The sequence below is a fragment of the Cyprinodon variegatus genome, unplaced genomic scaffold (genome assembly GCF_000732505.1).
Source record: "Cyprinodon variegatus isolate N-32 unplaced genomic scaffold, C_variegatus-1.0 Scaffold4, whole genome shotgun sequence".
NCBI lineage: Eukaryota > Metazoa > Chordata > Actinopteri > Cyprinodontiformes > Cyprinodontidae > Cyprinodon > Cyprinodon variegatus.
Genome location: NW_015150457.1, coordinates 110,634 through 127,431, shown reverse-complemented (window position 1 = coordinate 127,431; position 16,798 = coordinate 110,634). Strand labels below are relative to the sequence as shown.

Sequence of the window (16,798 nt, the reverse complement as noted above, 5' to 3'; positions counted from 1 at the left end):
AAGACTGGCTAAAATTTGATGACACTGAAGAATTGAATTGGAGAGCTTTCTGGATGGGAAGTAAAATGTCTTCAACTTGGAAAACAAAGTCCAGTGGCTTCCTTTTAACTTTTTTGGAATTTATTTCTCTATGCCATTCTGCTACTATTGTCCCATGGCCTCCTTCTTGTCTTTTTTTTAGCCACACTGCAAAACATGTCTTTAAATGATTGACCCTTAGGAGAAAAAGACGAGAAGATCCTTCCAGGACAGCTGAACTGTATGTGTTACATCAGATCCACTTTAATTATTGGTGTTATGGTGTAATTAAAGGAAACTAAATGCTCAAATGCCCAATAGATACTTAAATAACTGTTAAGTAATGGGTGTGTATACTCAAGATAGTATTTAGTGCAGTTTTCTATCACTTGAACATTCCAGGATATATGTGAAAAACATTGGAAAAAAAAGTTTAAAATAATTGACTGTACTGTCATGATTTACAACCATGATAACTTTGTGTCTTTTTATAGCAGATGAGAACATCTGAAAAAAACTCACCCTGTGTCCGGACCGGCTCAGATATTGGACTGGGGTCACTGAGGCCGTAAGAGTTGACTGCTCGGACTATAAAGAGATAAACTGTATTGGGGAAAAGTCCAACCACTGTGTGCCTCTCCTGCTTCACATGGTCTGCAACAGTTTGCCAGGTGCTGCCCACGGACTGGCTACATGACAGAAGAAAACAGAATATCAAAACTGATTAGAGAACTTAGCTTTGTTATTAATATAGCAGCCTACATATCACCTAGAACTAATGTTAAGTAATCCTTAGAAGAGCTATACACTCTCATCAACAGCCAAATGAAAGATAATCTGTGTGAAAAGCTGTGCTCCCCAAATTCATAAACCTTCAGAGACCAAAGTACATTGAACCAGGTCTACTGCAACATTTCTGTAAAATACAGGTCAGTAGCTCATCTCTTTGGAATGTCAATGCATATCTCTTTGGACTAGATCTCTGTTAGCAAACTGCTAACCTCTCTTGTACAGAAACATTTAGGTTTGGACTGAAGAGGCCTGTTTAGCTCAGCTTTGGGCACATAGACTGTGAAAAGAGGACAATCTGGAGGAATATACATTATTTGTTCAGTCAAATAACCCTTTTTACTGATGCTGTCCTACTCACAATAAATAGTATGGCATTTTTTCTAACTAGATACCATGAGAAGACAGCACAATATGGCCCATGGTTAAATCTATGGATGAAGCTTACAAATCAGGTGATAGACTGTGTATAACAGGGTCCGTAGAGAAATGGAATATGGAATTTAACAGACAAAGCACAGGTACAAGCACCGCTTTGAGAAGCTCTTCAACAACAACTCACAAAGTATGTGGAGAAGCATTAGGCACATTACATATTATAAACACAATGACCAGCAGCTCAGCTATAACCCAGCTCTTCCCTACACCTCGCATGCCTTGCCTCTAAGCAGCACAAGGACTGAATGTCCACATAAGCTGGAGGTGCTTCTTGTCCTGCAGCAAATCCAGGTGAGTTGCATTACATATATCAACACTGACAAGGCTGCAAGTGCAGACATGGTGTCTGTTTGACTGCTAAAATCATGAGCTGACCAATTTGCAGGGTTTTATGCAGATATCCTTCCTTTTTTTTTTGTCCCTTCCCATCCAAAGGCTTCAATCATTGCCATAACAATCAACTGTTGCCTGGATCAATTATTACCACACTATAGCTTTGACCTCAATAACCATAAAGCGCTTCAAGAGGCCAGCAGGCCTGGACAACTGGCAGTTCACCTACAGGGAAAATTGCTCCACAAAGGATGCTCTCTCCTGAGCACTTTACATTGCTTTGACAGCAGCATCTTAATACCAATAGCACCTTTTCCATTGCCACTCAAAACCCTGGGGCTTTTCAGGAGCCCAAGGCTTTTGAAAGCACGGGTAGAATTTCCATACACATTTACCTAGGCTCGGTAAATACACTTTCTATGGGCTCTACTGTCCTGGGACTTTCGTCCCTGCTGACCAAAGTACTTTTGGGCTTTTGGGGAATGGTTTGTGTACAGCTGCAATGCTTTATTCAACCAGCGGCAGCAGTAAGCAGCAAAGGTGAATGCACAAATTATCATGATTTTGCACTTCCTGATTCTGTTTCCTTTTTGAGTTTTCAGTTACACTTTGATTTATGTCATTCTGTTTTTTTCTGGGTCATTAATTTAATTTCCACTTTTGTTTGTTTTCTAGCTATTCATTTATTTAAGGACCCCAATTAGTCTCTACGAGAGTAGAGACTACTGTTCCTGGGGTCCATTATATAGTTAAGCAGTGTTGTAAGTTACTCTCTGTTGCCCCCTTGTGCCAGTCTCCTTTCCCCTAGCTCCCATCTAGTTCCTTCTATCCACACCTGCTCCCTATCAGCTGATTAGCCCATTATTTGTTCTGTCTCCCATATATACACCTCCTGTGCAGGTCCAAATGGCGGGATTCTGTTCATTACTTCATTCCTTGATTCATTTGGTTATCAGATGTGTGTGGAATAAAAGAAAGGAATGGTGAATTAGCTTTTCTTAACATCTACCTCATTTTGGGAAATTCTCGCCTATTTTCCATACCCAAATAGAAAAGCAAACAACTTAGGAACTGTAAGCCCAAATTATGGGTGCAATACTTGAGATTAAAGGTCTTTTTTAACAGCAGTGATAAAGACGTGCTGAAGAGTAGGCATGTCTCATTGTATTGCATTTGTTCTGCACCATGTCAAATACAAATGCAGAAAATTTCAGACCTCTAGCTACAACAGTTCCAGAGTCTTTGTGAGAAACAGGGTCTTGGTAAAAATGGTATACCAATTTACATTTTGATGGATAATAACCGCATTTAGCACACACAAAAATAAAACATGTGTTAGCCAGAGGTGTCTTTTATGATGCTGACCTGAAACATGATTATATTAAAACAGGTCACCCAATCTACCTATATCTTAACTGAAAAACAGGATAGCAAATCTACAATTGAAATGAACAGAAATATATTTGTTGACAAAAAACAACATGAGAGAGGGAGTGAAAGAAAGCACTGATACTTATTTCTATGCTATAATTGAATTATTGAAATTTGAAGGATTAACTCAGATATGGTATAATTCAGTGTTGGGTCTCATTTAGGAAAACAAAAAAGTCAGAATTTTGTGCCGGCTTGATGAAGGTTAACTAATTTATCAATTATTTACAAATTTTAAGTTATCTTAGCCTTAATCTGAATAATTCAATATGACCAGAACACACTTAAAAGGAATACTGTATATATAGACTGTCAGTACTAGTCTTTATTCAGCCCAGACTTTTTTTGCCCCAAATTCTTTGAATTTTATGCAAAAATTCCTTGTCAAAATACACCCTTAGGGAGGCAAAAGAAATGGTCCTTAACCAATAGACAGAAACAATCAGCACCTTAAAAGCTCAAGTATTTTATATCTTCTTTCTTTTTTTTAGTGCACAGACTTCTTAATACTTTCTCACCATAAAGTGAGAAAACATTTATTTCGCTCTCATTCTTTTAGTGGCTTCTACTGAATGAGTGAGCAAATGAAATAAAGAGTCCATCCCTGGCTTCTTTAATCTTTGAGATTCTTTTCATCTGAAAAACATTCAGAAGGTCTCAACTTGAAGACAAAGTTTTATTCCTTCTTTTATTGCAGCAGGTTGGCTCATAAAGAAGGAAAAAGCAGTTTGATACTGGGGAAAAACACAGGCACTATCAAACAGCATGGCACCATTTCAAATTTTTCTTAACTCCGTGGAGAGGAAAATAGTTAGGTAATTACAACAAGAAGGTCACAGCTTTCTTTCCCTCCTTATCAATTGGGACATTTTCTTCTTACCAAATGCTCTTCAGAGGTGTAGTTTGGCCATTTAAAGATTCCAGCTGTAGGTCTAAAATTGTCTGTTAAGTTGCAAGACAACTATTGTCTGTGTATAAGAGAAGCATATAGGCATTGGGGCTTGAAGATAGAGAATTAAAGTCATGATTGTGAATTTTTACCTCACAATCATTTGTTCTAAAAAGATATTAATTTTTTTGTTTCTTTTTCTAACCATTGGGTTAGGAAACAGTCCACGACCAAAATAAATAAATAAACCCTAATGCTGTTTTTCATGGTACACACAAACTCCTCCCAGCTGCAGCTTTTTTCTTTGTGTCACTGTGCAGCAGCAATTTACTTAAACGTGAGAGAGGAAGAAAGAACTGATTCAAACCAAAAACTAGCTGTTTTTTTGTTTTTTTTGTTTTGTTGTTTTTAAGAGCCAAACCAGAACCAGAGAGAGACAGTTATTTTAAGTGTATTTACAGATCGCTCCATCTGTTACGGATTTGAATTTAACGCAACTAATACAAAATTAAATAACAAAAAAAAAAGAAAATTGAAAAATTCTCTATTCCAGTGAAGTTGTACGCTGCACATAAAAAAAAGATCCATCCCAGTTTTCAGTCTCAGATTTAGTGCATTCAGATAAACAAATGAATAATGATTTAAAAAAAACTATAATGTCTCTGAAATAAACAGAACAACTGGAAAAGAGTCAAACTATTCCCATTGGACTAAACTTATACATTTTTGAAAAGGAAACAAGCATGTTTACCTTATTGGGTTTTGCGTTAACAAAATTACCAATACTATCAGCGGTGCAGAAGACGCACTCGGAGGGTGTGTTTGTCTTTGCCTGCACAGTCGGCTACATATATCATCCTTTGCTTCCTTTGTTTCCCCTATTCATTATTTGCAAAGCCACTTTGACCGACATCATCAGACCCTTTAATGAGGATAGTTTAAGACCCTGCTTGAGGAAAAAGAGCCAGGGGTCACAGGATCCCCAAACCAATGTCGGACTTTTATTTGTCCATCACAGAATTTTTATTTACCTATTCAACTTATTTCCGTAATTTCAATCAAAGTTTTTATTTCATTGAATAAGTGGTACCAACAACTGTCCACATGTGTTTAAAGTTTTAGCTTTTAGCTTTTTTATAGGACAGTTTTAAATATTTTTGGAGCACACTCCAAAAATACCTCTAAGCTCAGACTAATTTATTCCAATGTCACTGTTTATTTTATCACCTAGGGTCTTACTTACTTATATCCAGACATTGCTTTTAAGTTTGCTGTGTGGAAAAAGAATGTCTTCCAAAGTCACTGGCTGCATTAATCCCGCCAATTAAAAGTCTCTGGCTCTAGCTAAACTTGATGCCAGGATGGCAGGCAGATTATGCTCTATCACTGCTAGGTTCAGAAACATTTTTGCATCATTTTTCCATCAGAGTAAAACCTCCAAAGCATCTTCCTTTGCTGATTGTGTCTTCAATTGAGTGCAGACTGCTTCGTTCCATGTTTATAAAAATGCCCATTATAAACTCATTTAGATGTAGAATGAATAAAAAATTGAAATATGAATAAGAATTGTTATTCATGTGTATTTCTTTTGATGCTACCACTTTTTCTTATCTCAGTGCCAGTACCTGTGACGACATACAATCTTATTTTCTACCCGTAGATGAAGGTTTACTGTGGGAACATGCCATACCTGACCCGGTGCAGGACTCTAATCTGCACACAGACCCTTTTGCAGCTAAAACACTAAAAACTTAAAATTGTTTATACAAATGTATGTATCTCTAGAACTTTGGTGAGATTTCCGCTCTGACAGCTAGGTTTCTAATTCTAAGTGAATTTGGTTTGTGTGTGGTGTGATGTGCATGGAGAGAATACTCTGTATGACCAAAGCTTTTCTATCCGCAATGTTTATTATCATTGGGTGGTGTTTTCTTCAGTGTTTAATTTAAAAATGTTGCTATGTAAACCAGCCTTTATTGTCCCACCTACTGAGGGATTGATTTCTGTGACCTCAAGGACAGGTTTGATTTCTTTGTATTTAAAACTGATCTATAAAACTCTTTATTTGAAAAGTTTCACTTAAACTCAGGAGCAGGATTGACAAGAGAGTTGCAAACATATTTGTCTGTGAAATGCTTCAATGCCAGAACTTGCACAATTGGTTAATGCCAGTCAAGATGCTTTTATGCTTAGACGCTCCAGGTGCTCGATGCTCTGGTTGTTAAGTTGCTCTGTTCCGTCAATGCAATCTAATCAGCAGCTTGGCTTTACCTTTTGATGGGTCGGAAAAAATTGTTTTAACACATTTTTGAGTGACAACATCCACCTCAAATGTCATCTGTGCAGTCAGTGCATCTGGATTATGGATCTTACATATTCTGTTCTCGTATGGAGACCTTCCATACCAACGGGCCACAGTGCTGGGACTCACCAGTGAAAGCTCTTTAAACCAGGCTGTCAGCGATTTCCGCTCACTTTTGTAGCCACTAAAAGTGTATATTAAGCATCTTTTTAGATTTGTGGTAAGAACTGCAAGAACAATACCAGAACACAAAGTCAAACAGGTTTTAATATTTTTTTTTCTATGTAGGTTATGCTAATAAATTGTTTCACTCCAGCTCAGGAGGAAAATGTTTTAGTGGGGTAATAATGGTCGGAGCACCTTCTTTTACTTGTATTATATAAATTTTACATATGCTGACAGCTCTGCAGAAGTGATCGCAGCAGTGTCTATCTCCCAGAAAACTCTTTGGTTAGCTTTTCTGATTGGTTGATGCTCTGCATCAAGCTGGAAAAGTTAATATTTCTAAACTCCAGCATCAAGAACCCTGATGTTTGGACACCAGGAAGCGCTGCTCCTGATTGTCGGACGAAGCTGGCTTCCAGGGTGAATCTAACGATTTAAAAGCCTCTTTAGATTACTTCATAGAGGGCCAACATTCAAATGTTTCAATCTTCTGCTTGTTTTTGATTTCCACAAGTCCCAGGAGTGATCAGCCTGTGCCACAACCTAATTTTGACTGTGTCTCTACAATTTTTTGTTTACATTTGTATTTCTACCTCATATAATGCTGTCCCTGCTTGCGGTCCTTCTTTTTCCCTGGTGCCAAGCATTCCAACCTTGGAGCTTGCTATTGTGTCATCCTCCCTTTTGAAGCTGCTTGTAGTTTTTCACTTGCCTTAGACCCTGATTTAGGTACCTTTGCTTAGATTGTAATTTTTCTGTACTGACCTAAATGATTATCAAATATGTCATCATGTTTGGTCTTGAATTTGATTCCTTCTTCAGTTGCCTTGAAATAACTTTAGCAAAGGAACACAGGTCTGTTACACTTGAGACCTTGAAAGCATCTTGATATTCATCTTGAGTTTGAAAACATATCTATTTATCTACTTAGTTTTTGGGCTACTGTCTAAAGGTTCTATGCTAATTCTGACATTTTGAATTGAAAAAGCTTCCTGGATGGGAAGCGAAACATCTTGTAAGTTGGAAACAAAGTCCAATAGATTATTTTTGTAACTTTTTTGGAATGACTCTGACCTGGACAACTGGGAATCTTCACCAGCTTATCTACTTTGATACAAATTAATATGAAGAATATTCTAAAAAAGCTCCATTAAAGATACAATTTTGTGAGACAAGTGGCCACAAAATATTGGAGGGATAAAATATTGTGATTATTAGGGGTGAGAGTGAAAAAATATATAAATATAGAAGAAAGCCACTAAAACTGACATGTGGCATTAAATGATGTTCCATAAGACAAGGAATAAAATAAAATAAAAACTAAACAGGAGCGATGCCATAAAAACAAGCAACTCCAAACAAGTTGCTTCAGGATGGAGCGTGCAGCGGTGGATGGATCCATCATTAACTGAATTTCTTTGTTGGACACCACGAAAAATGTACACAAGCATGCTTGTTAGTGTGCATGTATGTGTGTCTGCCTGCACTGTGTTTCCCCTGTCTTTCCACTGTAATGAGTCAACTCTCTGACTTGGCATGCATAACCCCCCCCTACATTGCCCCAGGATAGGACAGAGCTGCCAGTCTGACCACAGCAGTAATTGTCAGCTCCTTTATTCGCTCTCTGCCTCTCTGCAGCCCCTGGTTGGTTGTTAGAATCGCTTTGGCTTTCCCCAGGACACCGTAGCTAAACACTGGGACAGTGAATGTCACACTTTCTTTCCCCGACATCACTTAACCAAACTGTTTTCCCTCGGGCTGAGATGACTCATTTTCCAAACTCTAATGGCTCAAAATTAAGAAGACTTCATTATGGAGGAGCAGTGAGTCAGGGAGGAAGATATTCTGGCTGGAACAAAAAGTACAGGTCTTACCTTAAAATGAAAGAAAGGTATCTTAAAGCAATGAAAATAAAATAACGCACGCTATAGTTACTCTTTTTGCTGTTAAGTCTAGCAAACCATCAACACACTGTAATGTATAAATATTCTGTAATTAATATTCTTTGCACTTTATTTTCTACACGACTGTACCTGGGGAAGATGCCTGGAAAACCGCCAGAATAAAGGCTGTCCTCTTACTTCATTTTGTTTGAAACATTATGCTCTGAGTCAATAATAAAACTCTATCCTAAATATCTGCAAAAAACATTTCGCAAGGAACTTTTCAATTCTAATGACTCTTTGATTTTTTTTTTTCTAAACCTAGCCAAGATTTAACATTTTCGGTCAAACCAAATGGTAGTTGGAAGTAGTTTCTTTTTTTTTTTTACTATGTCAGAAAAAATCAATGAAATCCAAAGAAAAGTGTAAAGAAACATTAAAATAAACCAAGGTGTTTTTTTAAGGTGAGCAATTTTTTTTTATCAGTTCCCACTCAGAGAGATAAAACATACAGCAGAGGGATTTAAAATGGGCTCTAGATCCTAAAACGATTCGACACACAGATATTTTATCTAAAATTGGATACAAATACTCTCAACAAAATAAATTACAGCCAGCCCTGAGTGGACCTCGCACCACTGTCACAGTAGAAGCATCAAACTGGGTCGATATGATATTAAGTATATAGGGGAATGATTATCAGCCTCTCCCACTTTTAAAATAAAGGGAAAAAACAACAGCAAATGCTGAAAGGAAAGAATGAATAGGTGGAAAAGAGACATTTTGAACAGGATGCAGACAGTGCAAAAAATAAAATAAAAAACACCACAGAAAATTCATAATGTTTATAATAATTAAAGTTTTGTTTTGTTTTTAATGGTAGCTAAGATGGCCAGTTTCAGTTTTGGTCATACAGTTGATGCAGAGAATGGGATCCTGTCAGTCATGGAGCTGAAGAGGAGGAGGAAGACTCAGATGGAAAGTGACAGGGGAAAAGTGAGATTAGGAGAAGAACCAGGAAAGTGGAAAGGATTTATCCCCTCCCCCCTCCAAAAAAAGTCTTTGCATGTAAAAAATTGTAGTCCATAGGTTTTTGGACATTGGTGCTGTTTGACTGATACAAATTGAAATATTATTCATTTCAGGACAAGCTTATATTTTAGGTTAAAACTTTAGTTCATGCCCCCTTTGATTTCTATGATAATGTGATTGTGCAGTAATTTCAAAATTTTATTTTCTCTACTGTTGAACACACACACGCATATATTTGTTACCGTCCTTATGTTGTGCTCAGTTCTATTGGGTAAATTAGCGGGTCAAACTTGGTCTGATATCACACTGTGCACTGATTGGAGCCGAGCCGTTTGAAGGTAATTTCAACCTGGGTTGCTTGCCGAGTTTTTTGATCCGGGTCGACACGGGTCAGTGACCTATTCCTACTGCCACCATAAGTCAATTTTTCCTTGGATTAAATGGGTTTTTTGGTCAATGGGAAAGGGGTGCATGTTAACATTTTGGCTCCACTTGCATCGTTTTTGCAATCAAATCCTCTCCATACCAAGTTTCCTGGCTTGGCCCTGATTACAGCGTTTAACACATCCATCTAATTTCTGTCAAGCAGGAGTTCAGTGGACAGGACACAACTTAATAAAGCTTTAAATGTTGTTGCAAGAAAACAATATTTACCTGTGATAAAAAATATCAAAACAGAAACTATAAAGAATGCACCAAATAAAGAATAAAGAACTAATTGCACAGCCCAGGTGGAAAAAACATTACCAATTAGGTACCTGAAGCATGACAAGACTAAACACAGACCCTTACAATAATCACATTAATGGAGCAAAGCAAGATCGGGTCAAACAATAGTCACAAAAAAATCCAGAGTCCATGAAGCAAATGTAACCTATCGGTTTTAATCCTAACCTATCCAGTTTAACCAATCCACAAGCCTGGCATCAGGATCAGTGATGCCACGAAGCTGGTTATCAACTCGCTAACTCAATCCAGATTTGACGGATCATGAACCTGTTGACGCGTACATCTAAAGAGGCGGGTTCAAGCTAGCAGACCAATCACAACCATGAGAGCAGAATAAGTAGAGCCGTATTTCTCCTGTAAGGAACAAAAATGAATCCAACAGAGGAAAGAAAAAGTCTCAATGAAAAGGCAACCACTTCAGCAAACTCAAAAATATGGCAAACAGCTTGACAAAGGTTTGTGACAGAGTAACTGCAAATGGTAAACATCAGTGACATTTAACACTGTCTGCATCCCAATCACTGTATTCCATATTAATCACAGCGCATCCTTCAGAAGTAACCCCCCTGGGCTGAAGAAGATTAGGAGCAGATAACACTAAAACACAAAAACTTAATTTCATCTGGTCAATTGGTATTTTAAATTCAATAATGTTTGAGCTAGAATATAGCTGGAAGCTGATGACACAACTGCATTATATTAATACAAGAAGTGATCAGTCTGAGGGAAGTCATCCTGCTTTCTTGAGCTGTGTGAGAACCTTTTTTTTTTTTTACCTGCAGTTTTACCATTAATCGAGCATTGGTGCAGCTTCATTGTAGCATTTACCATTCTCATTTACAGTGAAAAGGCTGGAAAGAAAAAGAAAATATATGTACCGGTATTGGCCAATTTATATATTTAACAGCCTGTTCTCCGTAAGTACTGTACAATTAACCTAAATGTTCACAGCTCACTATGTGTATTGTCACATTGTGCGGCCCAACACTCTGATACGATCTACCTGCTCACACTGTACATCTAAAAACCATGTCAGACTCAGCTCTGCAGTGAGATGGCGCTACTCGGGCTCGCCTATCCAAAAGCCAAAAGTGTAGAAGAGGAAAAAGACGGAGTGTTGATGCCTCCACTAGAGTGAAACGTTTGTGCAATTTTGTGTTCTGAAAACCCTAAAAAAAAAGGCGACAACGTATTTGGACAAAGACATGGCTGGGCAAACCTGGCAACTACAGTCTGTCAATTTTAGAGAAAGAACTCCATTTCCCTCATTGCACATAAACCATGCTTATGTGTTTTCATCTGAGAAGAATTAAAAGAAGAATCCTTGTTCGTGCATGCACATTGAGTGATTTACCCAAGACCACCTTATGACGACGACTGAATTTCAAACATGTCAGGCTGAAATTCTGCCAGATCGAAAATTTCTCACACAACTGGTGAATCGGCCCGAAAAAGGGATAATATGATGAATATTAACTTTTAAAGAAATCCATATATTGATTCATCTGCAGTCACAATACATTTTTTTATATGGTGTACAGGCAAGAGACCATGCAGAGAAGATGATGAATTAATTCATCACCTGTATCACTGGACCCTTGATGGACAGCTTGACGGATTTTTCCCGGGTCGCACCGTATTCCCAACAGTGGACACAAGGCTGCCTGTTGCGTCATATGGCATGATATACATATTGTCTGCGACACAGTGAAGGCCAAACTCCTGTGGGTCGCATAGGCAACACGGTTCCGGGATCTGGTATATATGACATTTCGGCTCATAAAAATCTGTGTTGCACATATAAATAATGTCATTGTGATCCAAAGGATCTTCTTACAATTCCTGTTCTGATTTTTATTTTAGAAAACAAATACAAAATAGTAATTGGTTGATTGCCAAAAAAGGACAAAATAGGAAAATAAATAGAAAACAATCCAATTTGTCAAGAGCTCCTGTTTAAACTGATTCCTGCAGTTAACTTAAAAATTAACTTAAAGTTGCTTTATTATGATGCTGTTTTGTTTGTTTCTTTGTTCTTTTTGAACTACGCTGATGAAGATTTTCAGTCATCCAGGTCATAGTCATTCCAAAAAAAAAAGAAAATTAAAACTCGCACTCGAACCCAATGCTATTCCTGACAATTGGAATTCAAAAAGCTTTTTGGAAGGGAAGCGAAGATTTTTTTTATTATATTTTATTTTTGCACTCTGAATTAAATTGGATCTTTAATGAAAGGGTGTGTCGTTTTTTAACAAACAGCTGATTGGCTTCTGATTGGAGCCTTTTCTAGGATTCAGATCAATCCTGAAAGCTAGCCTGCCCTGTAGCAGGTTTGCTTTTCAGATTACGTTACCATGGTTTTTTGCACCATGTTTTTTCTCCCACACTGTTCACATTTGATCACTACTGCACTTTATGGAAAGGAAATGTTCATTTACTGTCTGAAAAGCTGTACTAAATGAAATTTGTTGTGTGTACACTGTGTATACAGAATGAAATTAAAGTTGTTTAGGTCTAAGAATGAATGCAGCTTCCTGGCACCAGAAAGCCAGGTCACCTGAAATTGTCTCGCTAACCAGTAATCCTGCTTTGTGGTTCAGGCCTCTGCTTAGTCCATAACATAGCAAAACACATAAATACAAACAACTTTACACACACGCTCAGCTAAGGGAAACGTTGAGAAACCAATTCACACTCATGATCTGTCAGATATCCAATGCAAAAAGAGAACTTAATGCAGAAAGACCAGGATATGAACCAACTGCCTACTTGCTACCAACTGTCCCACCATGCAGCCTGCAATCAACACAGCAAAAACCAAAAATATGCTTTTTATTTTAAATTGGATGGGGGGAAAAACAGTCTGTTACACTACTTACGAAGCAACACTAAAGAAATTGCTTGGACCTTTGCTTTTGAGCCGCAATTGTTTAACACAAGTTTACTTGTGGAAATGTATGCTCTGAATAACGTATAAGGTTACCTATTCCAGACAAGTAGGATGTTACTCTTAGAACAAGAGTAACATCCTTGTGATTTCATGTGATTTGCTTGTGATTTCATCATACCATGCAGATATTGTCAGAAGGTATGTAGCAGTATTTTGTACAGCTTGGTGTCATCAAACAACACAGATCATCACACTAATCAAAGTATGATGTAATAAAACCAATGTTAACTTTTTCAAAGTCTATAATGAAATATATGATTATATTCTACCAAGGAGTCCTACATGGAAAACACTCTTCTTTACCAGTTGTACCTGTCTTTTAAACTTCTAGGTTGTCTCAAATACTACAACTTGTAAATGAATGAGTGTCAGAATTCAATTAACCATTAGCACTGTCTATGCCGTATTAGCATTGTTTATCTGCTTCAGTTGGAATTAACAAAGTCCAAATCTCAGCTGAGTGAGGTGGAGACATAACCAATTACGAGCCTCCAATCTAAATACATCAAAAGAACAATGTACCTGAACACATCAATTTTTGGGTTCAAGAAACTGTGTCCTTCAGCTGTAAATATAAAAACTTGGAAGCAAATGGTCAGAAATTGATGTCCTTGCAGCTTTGTTTTTACATTATTTGAATCTAACTTTTTTTTTGTGTGTGAACTTATTTGGGACCTGAAAAGAAGCGTCAAGACTCCTGACATAGTTTCCTATCAATTAAAAACAAGGTTTTTCCCACTCTTATACAGACACAATCAAATAATGAGGGACTTTATTCAAATCGCATAAAATCTTTGAAAAATCCTACCTGAAGGCCTCGATGACATACGAGGTAACAGCATCCCCACCTTCATGAGGATTTGACTGCCATGTTAGAGTGACCGTGTTTTTGGTCACTTCGGTCACCACAGGTTTTTGTGGAGGTCCTGGAAGCTGGATGAACTCAGAAGCTCTGGATCCAGAAGAAGCTGCATCCTCTATGGCACAAAGAGATGACTACAGTGAGAGGGCTGGCTCTGGTTAACAGTTTGACAGAAACTGGTGCAGATTGTCTAGTGTTCAGGCAGCAGGTGGTGCTCCCCCAGAAAATGGACTATAAGTGCAACAAGGTGTAAAATGTAGCAGAAAGTGACAAGTGTGGTAAGTTTGGTTATAAGTACCTCTGACAGTCAACATCCCGCTCCAGCTCGATTCCCCCGTGGGGCTGGATGCAACACATGTGTACATCCCTGAGTCAGTGTCCTGTCAAACAACAGCTGAAGTCCATTAGTATCACCATCAAGTGTATTGTACTAAGGTTTTTATTACAGCATGTAAGGTTTCATTATGGAGTTGAGTGTTATGGTAATACCACGGTTTTAAGCATGGCTTTAAAACCTTATCATTATAGGTTGTAAGATCTATAGATCACACAACGTCCCTTTAACATACAGCTAGAACTAGATATTTACCAAACATTTACTCCCAAACCCACCTTCCCTCTTTCTGATGTCTGTTTTTCATCAGCTATTCTTAGTAAATTAGTTTTAAAGTATTATCTTTATATTATCATTTTTCATTATTTACATACAATCATTTTTCTGTATGCTCCCATCATGGCTGCAAAAGTATTACTGTCCCTCTTTAAAAAAAAAAAAAAAAAAACAAAAACAAAGCAATAGCCACCATGTAACACACAGTATTTTGTCTGCAGGCTTACAAGCTTCTCATCTTTTCTTACAAATGTAAAAATAATGCTTGCGGCTAAATATTGCCTTTTCGGCCTAATCAGTTCACGTCTCCAAAAATTAGGTTTTCATCCCTGAGAGTATTTGTTAACTAATCTCAATTCTTTTGAATTAAGTTTAGAATAATGAGTTTGTCGTTTCTGAGAAGCATTACAGCCAAAGCTGATACAGAATTATTTCGTTATGGTAATAATATTCTCACCAGCTTCATTAAACACCATAAGATATTTTACTCGTTCTGGGGTCGATTCCATAGATAGCATCAAAATAAATTCATTACCTAGATATAAAACCTGTTTCCACTGCAAATAATATCATTGCAAATTATAGACAAGAATAATAATAATAATAAAAAAATTATATATATATATATAATATATTATATATATATATATATATATATATATATATTAATGTCTAAAATGAGCATCTGCTTCAAAATCTACACCTTTAAGCTCCACTAAAATAAATGGTAAAATCAGACAAGCCAAATGTCCTATGTAAAAAAGATTAAGAATTTTGTATCAAATAACAAGAACTACATCTATTGAGTCAGTGTGAGTTTTAAAAAGGCAAGCACGGTGGTGGGAGGTTCATGCAAAGGGACTATTTCATTCCCAGTTGAAGTGATATATCACATAGGTGGAAGGAACAACAAAAATTGAGGAGGACTAATTCTATCAGCTATCTATCAGATAGATACAGATTTGATATTAAATAAAGCGCCATTACACTTCTGGAATTTTCCCGATTTCATTTATATAATTTGTGGTCTGCATAAATTTCTGCTTGTTGATGCCCTAAAAGAGCATTTATTAAAGTATCTTGTATATGCATATGTTTGATCCTGTAAAAATCATTTTCCCTCTGTTAGAACTAGATTATTGCGATAGACTGGCGACCTGTCCAAGGTGTACCCCGCCTCTTGCTCATAGACAGCTGGAGCGACCCTGCTTGGGATATGTGTGACGGAAAATGGATGGATGGAAAGAACTAGATTAGGAAATGATTCCACCAAAATGTATAAATTGGGCAACAAGTTCTTGTTTCTTTGTTGTCATATCAGATTATCTTAAGAAAGAAAGGTTCAATAATGAAGAAGAAGAAAAAAAACAATTATACTTATTCCCATGATCAACAGTACAATTAATTGTTTTGTTTTACTTCCAAAATAAGGTTCTTTACATGAGATTTAACAGATTTAAATAGATTCTTCTATTCTATTTTGTAAAGCTTTGTCGGCTTGTTTATTGAAGAATGAGTGAGAGTCAATCAGAGAACACTCTAGACAATAAAAACCAAACAAAAATAGGCTGAAACCCATCAAAAAGCTCAGCAGAGCTGAGTGATAAATCTCTATAGGTGATAATTCTCTGTAGGTGATAATTCTCTGTAGGTGTCAATACTACATTCTCTGCATGCACAGACCAATGATCTGCTGTTAGGGGAAAGACTGCAGCTGTGATTTAGGTGATTTAGGTGTGTTTTAGGCACACTGCTTCCCAAATATATTCATACCCATTCAACTTCTTCCCATTTTCTCACATTCAGACCACAAACTTTAGTGTATTCTAATGTATGCGATATATAAATAATTATTTTATATATATATATATATATATATATATAGGTTTGTTGCCCTTTAGGTGGTAAACCTTTACCCAGTCTCAAATCTGATGCAGACTTTAATAGGTTTTCTTTGATGTTTGCCCTTTACAACACCTTCTATCCTCCCATCAGCTCAGACCAACAATCCTTCGCCTGTTGAACAAAAGAATCTCCAAAGCAAGATACTGCCACTATCATGTGTCACCATGGTGATGGTGTGTTCAGACTGGCCTGCAGAGACATAATAACTTTTAACTGTGCCTTTCGTTTTTTCATAAAGGCAAGATTTGTGGAGTAAATGAATAACATATTTTCACACCTAACAGGTGGATCAATGCAGCTCCCCCAAATTTATCATAAACCTCTTTTTTTTCAATAATGCACCATGTTTTATAGATCTATCTAATTAATTCCTAATAAAATACATATAACGTTGTGATACTAATTAATATGAAACATGTGAAAAAGTTTAAAGGGTATAATTACTTTTGCAAATCTGTGTAA

The 16,798-nt window shown here is 37.0% G+C and overlaps 1 protein-coding gene across 1 annotated transcript in view; it reads right to left on the bottom strand.

Annotated features, from left to right (window-relative positions):
* Positions 1 to 16,798, bottom strand: part of LOC107083012 (roundabout homolog 2-like) — a 114,528-nt gene that overhangs the window by 24,641 nt on the left and 73,089 nt on the right. The window contains exons 10-12 of the mRNA XM_015371944.1: positions 14,120 to 14,201; positions 13,768 to 13,936; positions 541 to 707 (exon numbers count right to left, since the gene is read on the bottom strand). Of these exons, the coding sequence (XP_015227430.1) occupies positions 541 to 707; positions 13,768 to 13,936; positions 14,120 to 14,201 (418 nt within the window). The remainder of the gene's footprint in view (positions 1 to 540; positions 708 to 13,767; positions 13,937 to 14,119; positions 14,202 to 16,798) is intronic.